Source organism: Oenanthe melanoleuca, chromosome 26 (assembly GCF_029582105.1).
Source record: "Oenanthe melanoleuca isolate GR-GAL-2019-014 chromosome 26, OMel1.0, whole genome shotgun sequence".
In the NCBI taxonomy this organism is placed as follows: Eukaryota; Metazoa; Chordata; class Aves; order Passeriformes; family Muscicapidae; genus Oenanthe; species Oenanthe melanoleuca.
In genome coordinates, this window is record NC_079359.1 from 865,001 (window position 1) to 888,969 (window position 23,969).

Sequence of the window (23,969 nt, forward strand, 5' to 3'; positions counted from 1 at the left end):
GGCCCCTTCGGGTCCCACCTGCTGCCTCAGCGGGGCGATTCGGGTGTCCTTCCATCCCTGGAGCATTTTTGGGAGGCTCAGCCTGGTTGTCCCATCCCTGGCACGGATTTCGGGCTGGAAAGGAGGAAGCAGCAGGAGGGCAGCTCCAGGGGAGTGGGTGTGGGAGTTTCAGCTGGGAGGGATCGGGGACGGCAGCATTTCCTCCTTCCAGACAGGTGTGACGAGCTCTGCACAACTGGGCCAAGGCTGCAGGCTCGTGTTTGACCTGGAATGGGAGCCCAGCCCCCCAAACCAGAGTTTGGGAACCCCTGACCCCGAAACACGCGAGGTCAGCACCTCCCTCCCTCGGTCTCTGCCTTGCTGAGCATCTTTCCTGCAGCCAAGAATAATCCAGCCCCTCAGATGTGGAGTTTTCTCCGGGTTTTCTCAACCAGGTTCAGTGGCTCAGAGTTATTTTCTTATCAGCTCGAGCTTTGGGTGGTGCTGGGATTTTTTGACTGATCACACAGAGTTCCTGGACCCATCACCTGTGGCTGCTGGGGTAATTCGTGGGGTTTTAGGGGTTTCTCAGCCCCAATTTGCCCTAAAGGGGAACAGGAAAAACTTCACCAATGTCTGACCTCCAAGTCCATGGCCAAGCTGCCAACCCAAACATTGGGGAAAGCCTTGGAGGAGCTCCAGGAATCTGCTGTCCTGTGGGGCCTCAGGTGGTTCCACCCCAAGGAAACCCTTAGAAAATTTATTTTAGAGCTGGATTTCCCCACTGTGTTGAGCTTGGACTGAGAAAGGTGATTTCAACAGCACAACAAATCAGGGTTGGAGCTCCACAGCCAATGCAAGCAGACACCCAGAAAGATAAAAAATGCTCCTCTGGTTGAAAAGACTAATTTATGTACATAAAAAATTCCTTTCTGCTGCAGGAATGTGCGAGGGCATGGACAAACTAAAGGAAGGTGTTTCCCAAAGGCCTCTCGGACCCTTTGGAGCAGCCCTGGCTGCAGCTCTGCCCTCCCTTCATTCATGGTTTCACTCTGCAGCAGGTGCAGAACTGGGGGTGTTTTAATTCAGCGCAAGCACAACATAGATTCCAGTTTGGAAAACAGCCTGGAAGTGCCTCCTCGTGGAGCTAATTCGGGGCTCGCATCTCCTGTGGCTCGAATTTTGATGAGCTCCCTCCGGGGAGAGGAGCTGCATTTCGGTGCAGGCAGGAGGGATCTGGGTGTTCTGGTGCTGACTAAACCCACCCACGCCTCGGGGCTTATTTGCAAGCAGCTCCTGCCTGGTTTGTGTCAGCCCCGATGGAAGGGCCTGATATTCCCGGGAGCTGCACTCTGATAAACCCCGGGAGCATCCAGGTCACTGGTGCGGCTGTGGGTGAACGTTTGTCACCTCTGGGCGCTGCCTTTGTGCCTGGGGGTGCTGCAGAGGCGCTGCAGGGGTGGGGAGGGCATTGCTGAGCCGCTTTTGGGTTGGGAATTCAAGCCTGGAGAGCTGATGCCACCTGGAGAGGGGGATGGAGCAGCGAGTTCAGGCCTCTCTGAACCTCCTTTATCGCCAGATAAAGATCAGGAATGTGGCCCAGGGAAGGCTTTGTCAGTGGTTTTGTTGGGGCAGAGTGTGGGGGATGAGGATCAGCCCTTCCATCAGCTCCGTGCACAGGGACATGGATGGGAAAAGGGAGCACGGAGATCGCAAAATCACAGAATTTTTGGGTTGGAAAAATCACCCAGCCAGGCTCACCTGGAGCAGGTGACACAGGGACACGGCCAGGTGGCTGCTGCTGTCGGCCTTTCCCAGCCGTTTCGGATGGAAAGGTTTTGTTATCCCAATCCTTTCTCCCTCATCCTCCACAGGGGAAGGGAGGCAGAGGCTGCTGCAGCAGCGCGGCCTCAAATCGAGTTTTTGCCTGGCAGCGAGAGCCCCAGGCTGTGGCTCAGCGTCCCCATCCAGGCTGGTTTGGCAGGTGTTTGTTCCCCTAATGATAAAAGCCGATTTCCGCCCGTGCCTGACTCACTGCCTGTCCCTGCGCCTCATTCCTGCCCGGCCCTCGCTGTGCCCATCAGTCACAGCCCAGGGTAAGGACACAGCTCCGGGCGCTCCAGCTGCTCTGCGATGCTTTAATGGCTTCGGGTGCCGGCAGCCGCAGGAGCCCCGAGTTTGGGGCAGTTTGGGGGGGTTTAGGTGTGATTATCACCCGCTCCTCGCTGTCAGTGTCCCGCTGTCCCTGCGGGGGTGGCAGGGGCCGTGATCGCGCTCTGAGGGCACGGAGAACAAAGGCTCGGAGGCGATTTGGGGTTGGCTAAACATTAAGCTCTGGCCAGGTGCGAAGGAGCACCTGCGGCCCCGGAGCGGATTCCAGAGGCTCGGGTCACCTGCAGCCCGCGCTCCGTCATGGCCGAGCTCCACCGGCTCTGCTCTGCCTGGAAAGAGTGTTCTAAAAATTGCCAGCCTTCCCCAGCTAAAGTAGGTGAAATATTTATAAACCCATCCTCTAGAGAAGACCTTGTGCGCAAGCATCAACCGCTCCGGCTTTAAAACCCGCGCCCTCCCCCCGCCCCAAGGCGGCTTGTGCTGCTCATCCAGGGAAGGGGCAACTTTAATTGCGTTTGTCTGGCACGGCGGCACCTTGTCAGGGCCACGGGGGACACGGGGAGGGAAAAAAAATAAAAATTAAAATTAAAAAAAAGGGGATTTCTGGATTTCGCTGTGCTCTGTTCCATCGGGTGTAGCCGCTGTGCTTTAATACCGGGGGTGGGGAGCGGACCACGCAGAGGGCTCGCCCCACTTTTGGGAGGATGATGCGACCCCCGTGGGGGGGAACTGGGAGGGAAGAAGGTGAGGATGATGAGGATGAGGATGATGAGGAGGGGAGGGAGGGCACACGCCACGCTGCCCCCAGAGCCCGAGGGATGCGCCGGGGTCCGGCGGGGCGGCTCCGGGGGCGGCGGGGATGGAGAGGGGGCCCCGCTCCGCCCGGCCCCGGAGGCGGAGCCAGCGCCCGGCGCGGCGGGACCGGAGCCACATCCCGCAAAGGAGGAGCGGGGCCGGGCACGGGCAGGGCGGCGGGGCCGGAGCCGAGCCCGGAGCTCCCGCAGCGGGGCCGGAGCCGAGCCCGGAGCCGGAGCTCCCGCAGCGGGGCCGCCCCGCACCGCGCCGCGCCATGTGGTGGGACGAGCGGGTGTCGGCGCGGTTCCGGAGGAACCTGCAGCCCACCCTCACCTACTGGAGCGTCTTCTTCAGCTTCGGCCTCTGCATCGCCTTCCTGGGGCCCACGCTGCTGGACCTGCGCTGCCAGACCCAGAGCTCGCTCTCGCAGATCACCTGGGTCTTCTTCTCGCAGCAGTTCTGCCTCCTGCTCGGCAGCTGCCTCGGAGGGGTCTTCAAGAGGACGTAAGAGCCCGGCGAACTCAGCGCTGGTCCCTCGGGGGGTTCCGCCGCCCCCTCCCTTCCCCCGGCTGGCGGGTGGGCAGCGCCTTCCCGGGATGATTTTCTTTTTTGGGGGCGTCGCGGAGGGTCCGCAGCGCTCTCGGGGGAGGGGGCTTCCCCCCCTCGGGCTCCGCTGCTCCGCTCCCGGGGCGGTTCCATCCCCTTGGAGCTCCGCGCAGCGACAGCCCCAGCGTGAAGTTCCAGCCAGAACTTCCCGCGAGGGTTTTGGTTTGCCTTTTTTTTTTTTTTTTTTTTTTTTTTTCCTCCCTTAGCCTTGGTTGTTTATCGCCAAAAAAATATTTTTGGAAGTGTGTTTTAATAAGCTCGGCGTCGGAAATGGTGGCAGCGCCGCGTTTTTCGGGAGTTTGGGCGAACACGTGCAGGGATGCGAGTGGTCCTCGTGGTCTGGAGGAGCGGGGGGGACGCGGGGCTCGGGGTTCAGCAGGGACCTTGAATCCCAAACGGGGATCCGCAGCCAGCCTCGCGTCCAGGATGTGTGGCAAATAAATAACCCACGGCTGGCTCAAGGCTGAAGATTGCCAGCGAGGCGTTTGATTTGGGGCTTGGTGACAGCTCCGAGGATCAGCTGATTATTTCCGTGGTCACCGATTCTCGGGCGGTGATGTAACGTGTCCGTGTGTGTGTGAGATCCGCGGGTCCAGTGGGGCTGAGCTGGCGACGGGAGAATTCCCCACGAATCCTTTAAAAACCTCCTTTAAAACCTCTTGGTGTTAAATATTTGTGAATTGGCTGGTGGAGATTTGTGGATCTCCTGGCTGGTGGAGAAGGTGTTGGAGCACCTGCGAATCGGCACCGCGGGACCCGGAGCTGTCCTGGGGCAGGAGGGGACAGTCGGGATTGGGGACAGCACGTGGGGACCTCGCTGCGGCTCTGCCACCGCTCCGGCAGTGCTGGCTCAGCACAGAGCCTCTGCCAGCCCCCGGGGCTGCCTCGCATATGTTTGGAGGAGCAGGGAAGGGAAATGCAGAATTCCTGCTGCCAGCTCCTTCCCAAAGCTCTCGGGTACGCAAAACCCACCGGGGCTTTGCTGCTTGGAAATCCCAAACTTGTAACTCTGCAGCTGCGCTTTGGGGTGTGTTTGGTGCTGGTTGTGAACAGGATGTGTTCGGGGTTTTGGAGGAAAAGGGATTTGTGAGCCCCACTGGGGACTGACAGCCCTGCCAGGCAGGCAGGAGGGAATATTTGGGATATTTGGAGCTTGTGAGTGTTGTGCGGGCGTTACTCAGAGCCTCGCAGCCTCCAAATGTGCGGGAATAAGAATTGTTCAGGCTCCAGGCGCTCCGGTACAATCCCTTCTTCAGGGATGGATGGATTGAGCTGTCCTGCCAAAGATTTATAAATCAAATTACGCCGCCCCCGGGGCCTCGGTGCCAGGCAGGGAGGAGCACAGGCCAGGTCATCTTTTCCAGTTAGAGACGGAGAGCGGCTGTGGAGCATCCCCGGAGGGCGGCTGCGAGCCGAGAGCGATTCCTGGTGCTGGGGGACGCAGACTTGGCTGCTTCCTTTGGGTCAAATCGCTCTGGGTGACTCGTGAGGGACAGGGATGGGTGGTGGCACCTAAATCCAGGATCTCCTGTCCCCAGAGCAGCTGCTGGGTGCTGCTCCCTGCTCCTGGAGCACAGGGAGGAGGGATTTTAGCGCTGCTCTGTCCCTTCAGCACGACCCAGCGCCAGAATTCCCTCTCGTGTGAGATTCCAAGGAAACACGAAGTCTGTCAGTGCCAGGCTCCCCGAGGGACGGAGGAACGACGCTGCTGCTCTGTCCTGCAGTCCTGGCATTGCTGCTGGTCCCTTCCCTGAGCTTTTGGGGGTGCAGAGGCAGGAGCAGCTCCCAGGAAATGTGGTTTGAGCTCTCAGGTTCACCTCAGGCTGCTGCTCCCGGTGACACCTCCTGGGCTTTTCTGGGATGTGGGATGAGATCTGTCCCAGAAAATTCAGCTTTTCCCAGGGTTGCACCCCTGGGGTTGTGGTTTGAGCTCTCCTCAGTCCCTGGTGCTGCTTCCTGAGCTCCTCTTGCCTGGAATCACCTGGAACAGATTCCCAGGAGCTCCCAGTGATGGGATGGGAGCAGCCCAGGCTCGGGCACACCAGGGGAGGTGAAATTTTGGGGAAATTTCCACTCCTGGCACTGCCAGCTCCAGTGGGGAGCTCTGTGCACCTGCACTTCACTTTCCTTTCCCGTTTTGTTGCACTTTGGGTTTGAACTGTGAGCTTCAAGTCCTGCACACGCTGGTGACAGAAGCACCAGGGTGCTCCAGGTGGGTGCTGCGATGTTTTTTATTCAGAAATGGCATTTTTGTGTCTCGATGAAAATTTGTTTTGCCCCCAGGGTTTGGGGCAGCCCTGGGTGGTGAGGGCAGAGGTGAGGAGGGCACTGGGGAAACTGGAGCTGTGCTGGACGTGACCCACCCCGTTCCTGCAGGGCTGGGAGCAGCTGGGACCCTTCATTCTCCTTTCACAGCACCTGCCAGTGTCACCAGCTCCCAGGGACAGCCCTGTCCTGCCCCTGCCCCCAGATTCCCATCTCCTGGAGGGTTCTGGGGCTCTCAGGACACTTCACTTCTCAGGGAGCAGCACAGGATGAGCTCCTGGGGACACAAAACTCCCCAGCCTGGCCCTGCTTCCTGCAGGGACCCTGAGGCTGCTGTGGGATAATCCCTGGGATAATCCTCAGCTCCTCACCTCATCCCCTCGGGCCTTTGGCTTGTTAATGATCAGTTCTGCAAGTCTGAGTTGGCCTGATTATCATTTTTCTTCTTGATGTGAGGGATTTGGAAAATGCACCCTGAGGTGGGGAAAAAAAAAATCTGTGCTGGGAGCTGAAGAGATCCATAGGAACACCAAGGTGGGGGTTCCTAAATAAAAAAAAATCTGTGCTGGGAGCTGAAGAGATCCATAGGAACACCAAGGTGGGGGTTCCTAAATAAAAAAAAATCTGTGGTGGGAGCTGAAGAGATCCATAAGAACACCAAGGTGGGGGTTCCTAAATAAAAAAAAAAATCTGTGCTGGGAGCTGAAGAGATCCACAGGAACACCAAGGTGGGGGTTCCTAAATAAAAAAAAAATCTGTGTTAGGAGCTGAAGAGATCCACAGGAACACCAAGGTGGGGGTTCCTAAATAAAAAATCTCTGCTGGGAGCTGAAGAGATCCTGCTGCAATGGGAACATTGGGGGTCCCTAAATCCCTGTGGCAGGGAGAGGGGAAGCTCTGCTGCCTGGGCTGCAGGATTGCCTCTGGAATTGCTCATCCTGATCCTGTGGAGATCAGCCCAAACCTCTCCTGGCAGCTGGGATGGAGCCAGGAAATGCCCTGGGTGCCCCTGAAATGAGATTTGGGGCATTGCAAGGCTGGAGTGGAGCCTGCCCTGGGCTGTGCCAGAGCTGTGCTGGGCACACAGAGACCAGGCTGTGCCACCAGTGCTGCTTTTCCAGCCCTTTTCAGGGGTTTGGCACCATCAGCACACTCTGAATTCTCGTGGTGCCTCATTTCAGGTGCTTCCCAAGGGTTTGGAGTGCCAGGAAACCACTCAGTGCCTCCCTGGGTGCTGAGCTGAGCCCCCAGCTCCACCTGGGGCCTGGCACTGGTGTCCCCCTGGCAGGGCCAGCAGGGCTGGGGCATTTCCAGGGGTGCAGTTGTGTTACCAGCCCGTGGCTGGAGGCTGGGATTCTCACTGGGGTGACATTTCAGTGCTCATTAAGGCTGTGACATCCCTGCTGCTCCCTGCTCCCCAGCCAGGAGGGGGTTCTGGGGGGGAGGCGTTTTGGGAACGCTCTGGGGTTTCCCCATCGCTCCCAGCCCGGGTTCAGCAGCTGCTGCTGTGCTGTCCCTGCTCTCTGCAGCCTCCAGAGCAGCAGCCTCAGCTCCCCGGGCTCAGAGCTGCTCCCTCCATTCGCCAGGAGCTTCTCCTGCCGTGACTGTGCACATCTCGCCCGGCTCTCCCCTCCCTCCTTCCCTCCCCCAGAAATCCCACGGCTCTGCTGTCATGGAGCAGCAGTGGCCACAGCTCTGCAAAACATTGGCAGTTGTCAGCTCCTGCCCTGCCCTGGCTGGGCACTGGGAGGCTCTGGCATGGCCAGGAGGAAGGAGAGGTGCAGGGGAGGCGCAGGAAATGTGCAGGAGAGATGCAGGAGATGTGCAGAGGTGCAGGGGAGGTGCAGAGGTTCAGGAAAGATGCAGGAGAGGTGCAGGGGAGGTGCAGAGGTGCAGGAGATGTGCAGAGGAGGTGCAGAGGTGCAGGAGATGTGCAGAGGTGCAGAGGTGCAGGAGATGTGCAGAGGAGGTTCAGGAGATGTGCAGAGGTGCAGAGGTGCAGGAGATGTGCAGAGGAGGTTCAGATGTGCAGAGGAGGTGCAGGAGATGTGCAGGAGATGTGCAGAGGAGGTTCAGGAGATGTGCAGGGGAGGTTCAGGAGAGGTGCAGGAGATGTGCAGAGGTGCAGGGGAGGTGCAGGAGATGTGCAGAGGTGCAGGGGAGGTGCAGGAGATGTGCAGGAGATGTGCAGAGGAGGTTCAGGAGATGTGCAGAGGTGCAGAGGTGCAGGAGATGTGCAGGAGATGTGCAGAGGTGCAGAGGAGGTTCAGGAGATGTGCAGAGGTGCAGAGGATGTGCAGGAGATGTGCAGGAGGTGTGCAGAGGTGCAGGAGATGTGCAGAGGTGCAGGGGAGGTGCAGGAGATGTGCAGGAGGTGTGCAGAGGTGCAGGAGATGTGCAGAGGTGCAGGGGAGGTTCAGGAGATGTGCAGGAGATGTGCAGAGGTGCAGGAGATGTGCAGAGGTGCAGGGGAGCTGCCCTTGGCCCATTTGTTCCAGCAGGAGTGGTGAGCAGCACATGTGGGGCTGCAGATGGCCAGGGGCAGTGACAGGGCCAGGGGCTGTGACAGGGACAGGACAGTGACAGGGCCAGGGGCAGTGACAGGGTCAAGACAGTGACAGGGCCGGGGCAGTGACAGGGCAGTGACAGGGACAGGACAGGGACAGTGACAGGGCCAGGGGCAGTGACAGGACAGTGACAGGGGCAGTGACAGGGCCAGGGGCTGTGACAGGGCCAGGGCAGTGACAGGGCCAGGGCAGTGACAGGGCCAGGGACAGTGACAGGGCCGGGACAGTGACAGGGCAGTGACAGGGCCAGGGCTGTGACAGGGCCAGGACAGTGACAGGGCCAGGACAGTGACAGGGACAGGGCCAGGGGCTGTGACAGGGCCGGGGCAGTGACAGGACAGTGACAGGGCCATGGCCAGGCTGTCCTGGCAGGACAGGAGTGTTGGCAGCTGAGCTTCCTTCACCCTCCTCCTCCTCAGCACCTTCTCCAGCCTGGCTGGGGCTGTGGAGCAGGACTGGGGGTTCTCCTTGCTGGGATGTCCCTGAGCACTGCTCAGACCCACATCCCCCAATTACTGCTAATTACCAACTGCTAATTGCCACCCCGGGCTGTGACAGGGACCTGGCAGTGCCACTCATGTCTGCTGTGCCTTTCCAGCCACATCCCTGTGGTCCTTTTCCTTTTCCTTTTCCTTTTCCTTTTCCTTTTCCTTTTCCTTTTCCTTTTCCTTTTCCTTTTCCTTTTCCTTTTCCTTTTCCTTCCCTCTTGGCAGCCCTGGGGCCACTCAGTGCCAGCCCTGGTCACTGCCAGAGCCAGGAGGGGACACATCCCTGCCCTCAGAGGGTTGGGAGTAGGGATGTGCTGCCAGAAAGGGGCACAGGGCACGGAGAGGGAGGTGCAGAGGCTCCCCTGGAGCAGCTCAGCACCTCCAGGCAGCTCTGGGATGCCACCAGCCCTGCAGGAGAAACGCCCTGGGCTGCTCCAGGGTCAGGATGTGGCCTCACCTGCACAGCCCCCAGAGAAGGGACAGGCTGTTATTGCACCTCAGATACAGGTTGGGAGGGATGGCTGCTCCTCTCCTCAAGAGCTGGGTGGAAAATCCATCTCTGGGGGGCATCACCCTGCAGCAGGAGGGGCAGATCCTGGGGACATCACCCTGCAGCAGGAGGGGCAGATCCTGGGGCATCACCCTGCAGCAGGAGGGGCAGATCCTGGGGACATCACCCTGCAGCAGGAGGGGCAGTTCCTGGGACATCACCCTGCAGCAGGAGGGGCAGATCCTGGGACATCACCCTGCAGCAGGAGGGGGCAGATCCTGGGACATCACCCTGCAGGAGGAGGGGGCAGATCCTGGGGACATCACCCTGCAGGAGAAGGGGGCAGCTCCTGGGGACATCACCCTGCAGCAGGAGGGGCAGCTCCTGGGGGCATCACCCTGCAGCAGGAGGGGCAGATCCTGGGACATCACCCTGCAGCAGGAGGGGCAGATCCTGGGGACATCACCCTGCAGCAGGAGGGGCAGATCCTGGGGCATCACCCTGCAGCAGGAGGGGGCAGATCCTGGGGACATCACCCTGCAGCAGGAGGGGCAGATCCTGGGCTGGCTGCAGGGTGACACCAGGCTGTGGCTGTGGAGCATCTCCCTCCCCTCAGCAGGAAAACTGGGGCTGTGAGTCAGAGCTGCAATTCCTGGCAGCAGGAGGTGGGGGTGGCACTGACCCTGTCCTGCCTTTGCCCTCCCAGGCTGGCCCAGTCCCTGCTGGCCCTGTTTGCCTCCTCCCTGGCCATTTCCCTGGTGTTTGCCATCATCCCCCTGTGCCACAACGTGGTGCTGCTGGCCGTGGTCATGGCCGTGGCCGGGCTGGCCATGGGCTGCATCGACACCATCTCCAACATGCAGCTGGTCAGGATCTACCAGAAGGACTCTGCCATCTTCCTGCAGGTGAGAGGGGGCCCTCACCATCCCAGGCAGGTTTGGGGTGGGTTTAGGAGGAATTCCTTCCCAGAAAGGCTGGTTGGGCATTGGGGTGATTTTGGAAAGCCTGACCATGGCACCGTGGGGCCCTCATCCCCCTGGGCAGGTTTAGGATGGATTTTAAGAGGAATTCCATCCCAGAAAGGCTGGTTGAGCACTGGGATGGTGGCTTCACCATCCCTGGAGGTGTTTGAGGAAAGGGGCACTCAGCTCTGCTGACAAAGCAGTGTCAGGTCACAGGTTGGACTCAACGACCTCAAAAATCTTTTTCAACCTAATGAATTCTGTGATTCCAAGGAGCAGGAACTGGGGGCTCTGCCCCCCTCCTGCTCCACCGTGAGAGGAATGAGGGATTTGTGTTTAGAAATGAGCTGTGGGTCTGCTGGTAGATAAACCCAGCACTGAGAGAGAAAAGAAACTGTGGGAAGGATTCCACTGATTGATGAATGGAAAAACGTATTTGCCTTTACAAACAAACTGTAGGTTTGCTGAGAAATGAAATTGGAAAGATGAAAGAAGCAATGGGGAAAAACTATAAATTCTGTAAAAATTAAAAGGGAGGGTTGTACATTAGAGGGGAATCTCAGGTGTCAGGTGTTTGGGAAGTCTGTGCCTCTCAAGTAACTTAGTCAGTGGGGAAAGAGAGAAGGAAATTGGGATAAAAGGAGGCTGAGTCCTCCAAAAATCTGAGATCCCAGGGGATGCCCCACGGCCTCTCCCTTTACTGGAACAAAGCAAAGAGAACTCCCCTGCTGTTTGTGAACTAATTTTCCTGCCAACCACATCACCTCCTGCAGGCCCTGCACTTCTTCGTGGGGTTTGGGGCTCTGCTGAGCCCCCTGATCGCCGACCCCTTCCTGTCAGACACCAACTGCATCCTGGCCAACGGCAGCAGCGCCTCCAGCAACCTCCCGCACCTGCGCAAGTCGCTGCTGCCGCAGCGCCCCGGGAACCTGTCCCACCTGGAGCTGCCCACCAGGGGCCTGGTGGTGACACGGGTGTCCTACGCCTTCTGGATCATGGCCCTCATCAATGTGAGTGCTGGCAGCCCCCCTGCCCGGCTCTGGGGGGTTTGGGGGGTCTGGGGGGTTTGGGGATGGTCTTTGTCGTCAGGACAAACGTGGGTGTGGAGTCTGCCAAGGGCTGCCAGCCTCAGCCCTTGGGGCAGGGACAGAGTGGGGGTAAAGAGAAGAGAGAGAAAAGAGCAAGAGGGGCAAGAAAGAGTAAAACCAAGAGAGGATTAAGAGTAAGAGAATAAGAGAGCAATTTTCCATTTACAATACAATAAATCTTCTTCTATGATGAATATTCTAATTTCCACTAACCAATCTAACACAAGATACAAATTCTGTAGCATTTACATACAGCCTATAAGAATCATTACATTACCATAGTGTGTTGTACTTTAAACTCTAAAAACTCTTTGGACCCTAGCAGAGTCTTCTCTGACCTTTGGAGCTGCTCTCCAGTACAGTGCTCTATTAAGAGGGGATTACTTTTAGCTTTAAGTCTTTAAGTTTTGTCTTTAAGTTATTCAGTAACTGAGGTTTGGTATCTCAAAAGTGGCTTTCATTTCAATCTCTCATGGTTTCCATATTCTCAGAATCTGAACATTCATATTTGTAAGGTTTTCCTGGTTCATCCTTCCCAACACAAAGGATGGTTGTGCTGGTGCACAAAGGATTTGTTGGGAAATTTTGTTTGTATCAGGTGCTTCAGTGCTGGGATCCACTCTGGGATTTTGGTACCTTCAGCACATCCCAGGCAGGAGCTGGAGCAGCAAACTCTGCTCAGATCCAGTTTTCCCTTCGTGCTGAGCTGGGGAGGAGCTGGGCTGGCCTGGCAGGGGGGGATTTGCAGATATTCCCAGGAAGGAGCCCATCAGTGGCTGGTGGGACAGCAGTGACCAGGGCCTCTCTCTGGTTATTCCCCTGGAGGTCACAGAGATGCACAAATCCTTCCTTGGAGGGGATCTGGAGTCCCTTTGCCAGGGCTGCTCAGTAAAACGGGTGATGCTGCACCTTGTCCTTCTGTCCTGGCCACCAAAGCTGCCACAGGGAGCTGCAGCTCCTTCCCTTGGGCTCTCCCCGTGTATGAAATGGTTTCAACACCCCCAATTTCCCCATCCAGGGGTTTTCAGGCCCTCCCAGCTCCCCTGTGGGAGGAGCTCGGGCAGGTGCTGGGATGAGTTTCTGGGCAGAGTTACCCAAAAAGGCCCAGCCTGGGAGGAGACACAGCTTTAATTATCTCCAGCTCTGTCTGTGCCACGGGAAATGTGCTTTTAATTACTCCAGAGCCTGAGCAAACCCATTTAGTTTGGAAGCAGAGTTTAACACCTGCTCTGAACCCGACATGTGTCTGATTTTGGGAGCACAGACAGGAATTTCCAGACCCCTCCCTGTCCCCATCAGGGCCCTGTGGGTATTTTGGGGGAGGATGGCACCACAGGCTGTGGGTTTGAGCCGGGTTTGTGCAGCAGGACAGGGTGGGTGGGTGGAATCCAGAATTGCCAGGATTCCCACAGGCTGTGGAGGAGCACCAGGAATGTGGAAGGGAGGCTGGGAGAGTGAGAAGTTTTGGGATAAGGGCTCAATAACAACCTCAGAGCTGGGAGTTGGATGTGCTCAGCTCCCAAGCCGAGCTGTGAGTGCCTTTCCCAAATCCTCACAGAGGGAACTGATTTTATTCCGTGTTTAAACCCACTGGAGATGCTGGGAGCAGCATCCAAGGTGGAAACAGCAGAGGAAGATGATGAGAAGGGGTTTTTAAACCTCCAGGGAGGTGGATGAAAAGGGTTAACAACAGAAATGGAAACCAGGAGCAGCAGCTTGGTTATAAAACGGCCAAATCCCACATTTCCAGGCTGGTTTTTGTGTGGATTCTGACAAGGCACGAGCTGAAATGATTCATTTCGAGCTCTTGCTTTTGTTTAGAGTGGAAATGTCTCAATCTGACTCTGGCACAAGTGCTCTGTGCAGAGCTGACAGCAGAGTTGTGCCGATGTTTTTGAAGCAAAATGGGTTTGCTTTGGGAAAATTAAGCAGCTCAGCATAATCAAAACAAAGCACTTGGATCACTCCCAGCCAAAATCTTTCACTCAACGAGAAGAATTTTTTTGCCTTTTCATCCAGATTTTGGAATTCATCCCCATATTTTAAAATTCAGCTCTCCCACAGAAGGGAAGTTTCATCTCCCAGCCCATTGCAAGGGGTAGCAATGAGGGAAGTGTTGCTGGGAGAGGGAGGTGTTTGTTTGGAAGGTGCTTTCCCAGGGCAGTGTGGGACCTGCATTGTGCTCAGGCTGCTCCAGAGGAGCTGGGACACAATGGCAGGGAGGGATCCCGGGTTCCTGGGGGGAATGGACTGAAATAGCAGCTGGAATATCCCCACACTGAGCTGGGGGATGCAGCAACTTGCTGAGTTTCTGAGGATGGATAAAAACTGCCAGGGAGGGAGGGAGGGAGCAGCTCTGGGGATTTGGGAACTGGGGAATTGGGGGATCTGCTTGGCCCTCTGCTCCTGGTGGGGGATGATCTTTTTCTCTTGGGAAAAGAAAAAAAGCCCACAAGCCAAAAAAAAAAAAAAAAGCCAACCAAAAAAAAAAAAAAAAAAAAACAAAACCCCAGCAAAAATACCTTCAAAGTACCCAGCAAAATTCCTTCCTTGGGAGAAAATGGCTGTGGCACCAAAATCTGGCTGTCCAGGAGGGATGGTCAGGGATGGGATGGGAGATCCAGTGTGGTGGCCACAGCCATGGATGGCACATCCTAAAATTGTCCCAGCCTGGTTAAAGCAGAAAGGAGCTGCTGGATTTAAAGGTGGAGAGCAGGGATGCACCCCCAGTGGGACTGGGAATTGGGGAATCCCAAACTGGGATGCACCCACAGTGGGACTGGGAATTGGGGAATCCCAAACTGGGACCCAGGGATGGACCCCCAGTGGGACTGGGAATTGGGGAATCCCAAACTGGGACCCAGGGATGCACCCCCAGTGGGACTGGGGAATCCCAAACTGGGACCCAGGGATGCACCCCCAGTGGGACTGGGAATTGGGGAATCCCAAACTGGGACCCAGGGATGGACCCCCAGTGGGACTGGGAATTGGGGAATCCCAAACTGGGACCTTGTCCTCGAGGCTGGGAGTGCCCAGGGCCGTTATCTGCACAGCCAGGCCCTCTGGGGGGGGGAGGAATATTTTTGCTAAATCTGCAATTCAGAAGAATGAAATCTGGTCCTGACCTCCGGAAGGATCAGAACTATCAAGCAAATGCGTTTTTCTTCCATGGGACCGAACTCCCTGTTCCAATTGCCATTGTTCCCAGAACAATGCAGACCTCATCAACGCGAGGGGCGGGGTGTGAGCGAGGGGGGACTTCTCCATACATTTAAATCATGCCACGAGCCAACAAAAGGCAGGAAATTTGGAGCTGGAGCTCACACTTGCTCCCAGACATGTAGAAAACAAGGGAATGAGCTGTCACTTAGGATTTCCTGGCTTTCTCCCCCCGTTGGTTGCAGTGTAAACAGCGCTGGGCTGTGCTGGGAGGAGACGGGAGGGCTTCGTTGCTTCCCTCTATTTCCTCACCAGGGAAAAAAAGAAAAATAAATTTAAGAAAAAGAGCGATTCCCTGTGGAATTGGAGGCACCACGGAGTCGTGGGTGTGTGCTGGGAGCTGGCTGATCCCATGGGATCACCGTGCCAGGGCTCCTGCTGCCCCACGGAGCATCCCTGGATGCTCAGAGGGTGCTGGGCCCTCTCTGCTCTGCTCGGGCTGTGCCAAGGGGCTGCTGGAGCTTTCCTGGTGGAACCACGGGCTGCTCTGCTGGTGCTGCCTGGGGAGGGACAGGGAGCTGCTCCCTCTTCCCTCTGCACAATTCCAGCCCCAGCTCCAGATCCCAGCGGCAGCAGCTGCTCTGTGGGTTCATTCTGTGGGCAGGAGCAGCCCAGGCTGGGACACCCAGAAGTTTTGGGGTTTGCTGGGAGGCTTTGGGAGGTTTGGCTCAGGCCCTGTGCCCTTTTCCAGCACATGGGACATGGGCATGGCAGCTGGATGGCTCAGTGCCACCACCCAGGTCACAGCCCTTCCTCCAGAAAAGCTCAAGGCTTTTTTAAACCCTCCTTAATCCACCCCAGGACTACCTGATGTTGCTGTGGGTGAAAGAAAAAACCCAGCCATGTTCATCATTTCTGTCACCTTTGCAAACCTGCAGCCCCAGCCCGAGCTGTGCCTCCAGTTCCCTTCCCTCTCATCATGGAAGGGACAGCGGGTGGTGATTCCCATGCTGGGGATGCCCCAGCAGATCAGGAGACTTTTCCCCTAATTTTCTCCCTTTTTTCCCCTCTCTGCTATCCCACCCAGCCTCCATCCCTGCCTGTCCCACCCCATCTCTCTTTTCTCTCAGAACTCCCTTCAGAGCGAGCTCAGCACCCCAACCCGCTGCAGCTGGGGGAGCTGGCCTGTGCTTTTGGGATTGTTTTTATTTTTGCCCAGGTGCTCACCCTCCCTTCTGTGCCCTCCCCAGCTGCCCGTGCCCATTGCTGTGTTCTTCCTGCTCTACAAGGAGCGGATGGTGCCCTGCCTCAACGGCAGCAGCCACCCGCTGCTGCCAGCCGACGAGCTGGCCCTGGAGACACGGCCTGGGGACAAGGACGAGCTCTCCACCGCTGCCCAGAGACCCCACACGGCTGCAGGTGAGCTGGAGGTGCCCCTCCCATGGATTTTGGGGAGAAAAAGCCGTGTTTGGGCACGTCTGGGTTGATGAGAGATGCGGCGCTGCCGTGTGGGGAGGAAACGTTGAGAAGTGTGCACAGGGATTTAATCCAGGAATAGCCAGAGAATCCATTTGGTGCCAAACTGCCCAAATCAGATGAGTCTGGAGCAGAGATTGGTGTCCCAATCCCAGTGAGGTCTCCAGGCTGTGTTTCTCCATCCCATGTTTCTCTGAGCCATCCTAAAGCCAACCTGGGCCCTCCTCCCCCATGGCAGTTCTGCCCTTCGTTCCCTCCTGGTTTTGGGTCACATTTCTTGCTGATTATTCAATTTAAAAGTGGTCATTGTGCTGCAGATGCTGATTTTTCTAGGAAAGGAATAAAAAAGAATAAATTTGCCCTCCCTTGTTTGAGGAGAAATTGAAATCCAGCAATAGTTTGCTCTTGAGCTCATGGCTGCACCCTGGCTTGGGGACAATGGTGACATTGTTCTTTCCTGCCCAGGACAGACGTGTCAGAGTCAATTCTTTGGGTAAACAGTGAATCTCGGAAGTAAATAAAGTTTGGGACTGTGGGGAGTGTTCTGTGTTATTCCTGGAAAGATTCCTGGCTGGTCAATCCTGGCTTTGCCCCTGGGCAATAGAAGGGAATTCCAGGGAATCCTTGAAGGTGAGGGGGAGTGGGAAGGCTCAGGGGTGATGCCAAAGGTGCCTGCTTGGGGGCAACATCCATTATCCAAGGAATGGCAGCTCTCTGGGCAGCCCCAGGGATGAGGGGATTTGGGATTTGGGCCCTGGTCAAGTTTTTATTGCCTGTGAGAGCAGGGCCAGAAGTGTGGAGCCCCAAAATGGGAAGAGGAGCACGAGCAGCTGCAGTGAGAGGAGTGGCAGGAGAGCCCAGGATTTTGGGGTGTGGAGAGCCAGGATTTTGGGGTGTGGAGAGCTGAGATCACAGAATGTGGAGAGCCCAGGATTTGGGGGTGTTGAAAGCCAGAATTTTGGGGTGTGGGGGTTTGGGATCTCTGGGGGTGTGGGCAGCAGTATCCCAAAGAACCAGGATCTCAGGGTGTGGAGATCCAGGACCCCATTCCTGTTCCCATTTCCCTCTGGGAGCTCAGGGGAAGGCTCAGGTGAGGAGGAGCCCCAAGGCCAGCAGTGCCCCACGTTCAGGATCCTGGCTGGGTCTGTCCTGCAGCTGCCCCACAAACCAAACCCCACCCAGCCCTGGGGGAACGTTCTGGTCAAGTTTGCTTTGCATTGTTCTCCACCAGGTCATGAGGATTTGTTCAGCTGCTGCCAAAGCAAAAACTTCCAGGGGGCTTCCTTCACCTATTTTGCTGTGCACATCACCGGGGCTCTGGTTCTCTTCATGACTGACGGCATCGTGGTGAGTTCTGTTGCCCAAATCTCTGGATTTTTTTTCCTCCCAAACCTCTGTGACACCTCCAGGGGTTAAAGGTGAGAGGGGTTGCACAGGTATGGGAATGTCCCAGGCTCTCCACACCCCAAAATCTCAAAGGATAATAACCCTGAGATCGAAATGTGATGTTTGGAGGGTGGGGAGCTCCGAGAGGGCAGGGCAGCCCCTCGGGGAGGGAGGATCTCTGCAGGCTGGGCTTTCCCTGAACAGCTGTGGAGCTTTGCCTTTTAGGACAGATTAAACCCCACATGCTGGGGGAGAGCCCAGGATTTTGGGGTGTGGAGAGCTGGGAACCCAGGGTGTGGAGAGCTGAGATTTTGGGGTGTGGAGAGCTGGGATCCCAGGGTGTGGAGAGCTGAGATTTTGGGGTGTGGAGAACTGAGATTTGGGGGTGTGGAGAGCGGGGATTTGGGGTGTGGAGAGCCCAGGATTTTGGGGTGTGGAGAGCTGGCATCCCAGGGTGTGGAGAGCTGAGATTCGGGGGTGTGGAGAGCTGAGATTTTGAGGTCTGGAGAGCCAGGATTTTGGGGTGTGGAGAGCTGAGATTTTGGGGTGTGGAGAGCCAGGATTTTGGGGTGTGGAGAGCTGGGATCCCAGGGTGTGGAGAGCTGAGATTTTGGGGTGTGGAGAGCCAGGATTTTGGGGTGTGGAGAGCCAAGATTGGGGGTGTGGAGAGCCATGATTTTGGGGTGTGGAGAGCCCAGGATTTTGGGGGTGTGGAGAGCTGAGATTTTGGGGTGTGGAGAGCCAAGATTGGGGGTGTGGAGAGCCATGATTTGGGGTGTGGAGAGCCAGGATTTTTGGGGTGTGGAGAGCTGAGATTTTGGGGTGTGGAGAGCCAAGATTGGGGGTGTGGAGAGCCAGGATTTTGGGGTGTGGAGAGCTGAGATTTGGGGTGTGGAGAGACAGGATTTGGGGTGTGGAGAGACAGGATTTTGGGGTGTAGGGAGTCCAGGATTTGGGGGTGTGGAGAGCCAAGATTTGGGGGTGCGGAGAGCTGAGATTTTGGGGCGTGGAGAGCCAGGATTTGGGGGTGTGGAGAGCTGAGATCCCAGGCTGTGGAGATCCAGGATCCCAGGCTGCGGGCAGACCCCATTCCCATTCCCATTCCCATTCCCATTCCCATTCCCATTCCCATTCCCATTCCCATCCCCATTTCCTTCTGGAAGGCTGGTGGATCTGCAAAGCCTTGGGGACAGGTCCCACCACAAACACCCGAGGCACAGAGGAGCTGAAGTCCCCAGGGGTGTGACAGGGAGGTTTTTCCTGCAGGGGGAGTACTCAGGCTTCGTGTACAGCTACGCCGTGGAGGAGCCGCTGGCCGTGGTGCACAAGGTGGCCGGGTACCTGCCCAGCCTTTTCTGGGGCTTCATCACCCTGGGCAGGCTCATCTCCATCCCTGTGTCCTACAGGATGAAGCCAGCCACCATGGTCTTCATCAACGTGGTAAGGATGGGGTTAAATTGATCCCTCTCTGTGGATGGGTTTGGAGCTGCACCTGGGGGGTTTGCACAGGTAGGTGCACGGTGCCCTCCAGGTAGCCACGGCTTAAAACTTGATTGCCCAACTTTCCTGAGCCTGCTCCTCAGTGTGGGCAAAGCACCAGGAGAGCTGGCACTAAAAAAGTGCCCATTTTATTTCCCTTAATACCTTGGTGTCTCCTCCATCCACGGGGAAATGAATTCCTGGGATTGCCGTGGAAAGGGAAGGAGATCACGCTGTAAATTCTCTGCTGGGGCTGCAGCAGCTGGCAAAGGTTGCTGGAGTTAATAAAACACCTCAGCAAAACATTTTGGGATGTGTAAGGAAGATCTGTGAGCACATGGCAGAAACCAGGGAGGGGATGATCCCAATCCCATCTCTTACAAAGAAAAGCAAGAGCAGGCAGTTAATTTCCAGTTTATTAGAACCAGAAGTGATTTTGGTGGCTGTATTTTGGTGATATAACACATTACACACATCTAACAGGGAGGGGAGGAGATTTTGGGATGTTCTGAGTAAAAATCCACCTGGCTGACCCTGACCCTGTGCAGTGCTGGGAGCTGTTGTAGGATCCAGCAGCTCCTGGAGTCACTGCAGCATTGCCAGAATAAATTCCAGCTCCAGTTTGGCTTCTCTAGGATCCAAATTTCTCCTGAGCACTCCCACAGGGCTGCAACCAGGGCCCAACCAATTAAAACAAAAGCAGCTGGAATATCAGAGCTCCCTCTGCTGCCTCTGCCCTGGAACACTCAGGCATTTCCCTGAGTTTTTGGTTATTTCTTCTACAAACCAGAGGTGAGGGAAAGTTGATTTCAATGCAGTTTAAATGGCTTTAATTCTGTAATTATTGAGAGTGACTTCAGTCTTACTCAGCAGAATAAAGAATTATTAGTGACTAAGACATGTAAATATTGTGGAAGGTACTATTGTATTTAAAAGTGTATTTTTCAGATAAAACCTTAAGTTTCTACCTAATAAAATTGAGATTTTATGACCAAATTATAGAATGAAAATGAGCAAATTCTTTAAAGCCAGATGGATTTTCTTTGGCCATTCAGTTTCTCAAACACTGATTTTTTTTCTCCCCCAGCATATTTTCTCTTCCTGACTACTTCCTATTCAAAATAAACACATTTTCTCTTCCAGACTATTTCCTAGTAAAACCAAACTCTAGCCCCTGTTGCACTCAGCATTTTTCTGACTGATTTTTGTGGGTGCTGCTCACAGGTTGGGGTCCTCATCACCTTCCTGCTGCTCCTGATTTTCTCCTCCAGCGTGATTTTCCTGTTTGTGGGCACAGCATCCCTGGGGCTGTTCCTCAGCAGCACCTTCCCCAGCATGCTGGCCTACACTGAGGACATCCTGCAGTACAAAGGTGAGCTGCCATTTGCCCAGGTGCATTTTTTCCCCTTTTTTCAGCTCCTTCCCTCCTCCCTCAGGAGGCCTGGAAGTTCAGAAAATTGCAGAAAAGTGTCAGATTCTCTGTTTGGGTGATGAAAGGCCAGGCAGGGATCCTGGTTTGGGGAGCTTTGGAGGAAGATGGTTCTGAAAACATCACCAGATTCCCTGATGTGGAAAGCCCAGAGCCTGAGCTCCTCCAGGGAGCCTCTGTCTGGAGGGCAGTGAGACAGAAAAACAAAAACCTTTCCAGGAGACGCAACAGCAGCTCTGCCAGCACAGGCAGCTGACAGATGGATGCTGTTAATTTTCACCTTTCTGCACTACTGCAGGCCTGCAGAGGCATTTTCACCATTGGGTGGGAACATGCATTGAGCATTTGTGAGTTTTTTGTGAAAAGCTTTAGAGGAGCAGAGGGTGGCTGTGTCACCCCTGCTGCACCAGCCCTTGCCCTGTTTCCTTGCAGGCTGTGCCACCACCGTGCTGGTGACTGGAGCTGGCATTGGAGAGATGGTGCTGCAGCTGCTGGTGGGCTCGGTGAGTAGCCAGGAGGTGGCAAAACCCAAAAGAAATTTGGAATCCACAACTCAAAACCTCAGTTCTGCTTCTGGGCATTGCCTGAGCATTATCAGCCAGCAAAGCCTGATGATCCACGAGGAGTGTGAGTGATGTCTGATCCCTTTTTTCATTTCCCATCCCACTGCAGATTATCCATGATCGGGGCAGCTACAGTTTCCTGGTGTGTGGGATGATCTTTGGATGCCTGGCCTTTACCTTCTACGCCCTGCTGGTGTTTTTCCACAGGATGTACCCCCAGCCCTCCCCAGGTAGGACAGCCCCAGCCCTGAGCCCTGCTTTGGGATGGGAGCGGGAGCAGCACGAGCCTCGGAGCACAGCACTCCAGCAAAATGCAAGGAAATGTTTATTTTACTGCTGCTTCCTCTCTCCTCTTCCTGCTTTGTCTTGCCCACAAAGCCTTGGCAGCCACAGCTCAGGGTTTCATTTCTTTTCTGCTGGAGAAGCAAGGGGAAAAAAAGCAGGAATCACAGACAGCACCAGCTTCCCTGGACTGTTCCCTGGCTGAAATCCAGGGAATAAATGGGGCTGCCAGCCAAGGGCAGCTGTCAGGCTCTTGGAAAAAGCCTCACTGGTAAAGGATTTCTGAGTTACCACCCCAGGCTGGAGCTGCTGCTGGTTTTTATACAGAAGGAGCAGAGTGGGGCAGGCAAAAAAAAACATCCAGGTGTGGCCTGGGCTGTGCTGGGGTCACACCTCGAGGCTGTGCCCAGTTCTGGGCTCCCAGTCTGGGGAAGGGAATGGAGCTGGGAGAGGGTCTGGGCAATCCTGAGGGAACTGGGAGAGGGTCTGGAGAATCCTGAGGGAGCTGGGGAAGGGTTTGGAGAATCCTGAGGGAACTGGGGAAGGGTTTGGAGAATCCTGAGGGAGCTGGAGAAGGGTTTGGAGAATCCTGAGGGAACTGGGGAAGGGTTTGGAGAATCCTGAGGGAGCTGGGAAAGGGTTTGGAGAATCCTGAGGGAACTGAGGAAGGGTTTGGAGAATCCTGAGGGAGCTGGGGAAGGGTTTGGAGAATCCTGAGGGAGCTGGGGAAGGGTTTGGAGAGTCCTGAGGGAGCTGGGGAAGGGTTTGGAGAATCCTGAGGGAGCTGGGGAAGGGGCTCAGCCTGGAGAAAAGGGGCTCAGGGGGAATTTCTGGCTCTGCACAGCTCCCTGAGGAGGGGGCAGCCAGGGGGGATTTGGGATCTCATCCCAGGAACAGGGACAGGAGGAGAGGGAACGGCTCAGGCTGGGCCAGGGGAGGCTCAGGGTGGATTTTAGCAGGAATTTCCTCATGGAAAGGGTTTTTAAACTTCCATCCCCGGAGGTGCCCAGGGAAGGCCTGGAGGCTGGGAGGGGGATGGAATAAAAGCATTCCTGAGGGGAAAACCTCTCAGCCATCCCTTTTAACCCCATTCAGGTGAAATAATGCAGGAATTGTTTTGCAGAGCTGGACGAGGCCTCCCCGGGCAGGGCAGCAGAGCCCGAGGACACGGGGCAGTACCAGCGCTGAGGGAGGCCCGGCCCACAGCAAGAAAGAAATAAAGAAATAAAGAAATAAAACAAACCCAGCCCAGTCAAACACCGCCCCCAAGGCTGAGCTCACTTTCATGAACTGCACCCGGCCAGTTCTCGGCAATCAAAGCACAGGAGGTGGCAAAGGCAGAAGGAGGAAATCCAGCCCTGAGCGTCGAGCTGAGCACGGGATGTGCCAAAAACAAAAAAAAAAAAAAAAAGAAAAAAGATAACAAAAAGCCTGGGAGTGCCAGCCTGGGACTGAAAGCAGGGATGTTTGCACAGCAATTCCTCCTGAAAATGAACTTTTATTTTTTACCTGCTCAGGACAGAGGGTGGGCAGGAAAAGCTGCTCTCTGCCCCTGAGTGTCTCCTGCGGAGGGATCGGGTTGATTTCTGGCCTGGGTGCACAGGAATCCACAGCACAATCCTGGGTTTGAATTCACTTCTGTGACTGGGGTCAGAGTCCCCTGCCCTGGGGCAGCTCAGAGCCCCCAGTTTGCAGACACAGGTCCTGCCCCATCACTCCCAACAGTGTCTTACTCAGCATGCTCAGGCCTCTTCAATGATTTTAAATTATCATTTGCTTTTGTTTTTTGCTTTTTTTTTTTTTTTTGTTGGAGAGGGTGGTTCTCTTTGTTTCTGTTTAAGTTAAGAATGAGCTGTGCTGGTTTGTTTTGCTTTAAATCACTCCTCGAGCTGCTCCACTGTTTGTTTGTTTTAAGGTCGGTTTTATTTCCAAGTGAAGCTCTAAAAGAGAAGGAATTTTTTTTTTTTTTTCTTTTTTTGGGAGCCAGGCTCCAGCTGCTTCACCTGTGCAATCTCCTCATGCAGTGCCTTGTGTAAGGTACTGGCCCAGCCTCCAGGACAGGAGTGGGATTTGGAGGGATGTCTGAATTCCTCCTGCCAGGAGTGGCTGTGGATGTAACTCCTTGCTTGAACTGCTGTCTGTGATGTACATATGTAGGTGTGTATATAGAGCAGTGTTTAATTAAAGGTGATTGATTGCTAATTGCTCCCTGACTGGACCATTTCTCAGTTTTTAAACTCAGGCTGAATCTAATAGATTTTTGTTTTGTTTTTAATTTAAAAAAAATTTGGTTTTGGCATTTGTAGAATTGTGGAATGAGCTTATCCCACAGTCCCAGATTTCTCCAGCCTGCCCTTGGACACTTCCAGGGATGGTGCAGCCACAGATTCTCTGGGAAATTCCCATTTTTCCAAGCAGCAGCTCTTCCCTGCCATAAAATATCTCTGCAACCTCCTGTAGGAAAACCTGAAGTTGTTGAATTACCATTCTCCCCCTCAGGGTGTTTGGATTGGGTCAATGCAGCTGAATTCTGGGTTTAGCTCATCCCTGGACTTTGGGACCCCCTCCTGCCTCAATCCCACAGCTGGAATTTATCCTGTGATCCTCTAATGAAACTAAACCAAATTTAGTTATAGAGATGTCCCTGCCCATGGAAGGAGGTTTTTAAGATCCTGCCATCCCAAACCCTTCTGGGATTTGATTCCAGTTCCACTCCAAGCCCAGGGCAGATCCCAGCCAGGCTGTAATTCCTCTGCAGCTCCACAGGATGCCACTGTTCCTCTCCTGGACCTGCCCAGAATAAATCACCCAGAACAAAACCACCACAGACTGCAAAACCATAT

General features: G+C 55.3%; 1 protein-coding gene across 1 annotated transcript; it reads left to right on the top strand.

The window, feature by feature from the left end:
- The first annotated feature begins 2,921 nt into the window (after positions 1 to 2,921).
- MFSD4A (major facilitator superfamily domain containing 4A) lies at positions 2,922 to 23,328 on the top strand. The gene is made up of 10 exons (XM_056511641.1): positions 2,922 to 3,390; positions 10,009 to 10,207; positions 11,038 to 11,274; positions 15,762 to 15,930; positions 17,219 to 17,334; positions 18,640 to 18,813; positions 20,077 to 20,224; positions 20,714 to 20,784; positions 20,954 to 21,074; positions 22,250 to 23,328. Exons 1-10 carry the CDS (start codon positions 2,951 to 2,953, stop codon positions 22,312 to 22,314), a joined length of 1,740 nt encoding a protein of 579 aa, XP_056367616.1. The 5' UTR covers positions 2,922 to 2,950; the 3' UTR covers positions 22,315 to 23,328.
- Positions 23,329 to 23,969: the final 641 nt, after the last annotated feature.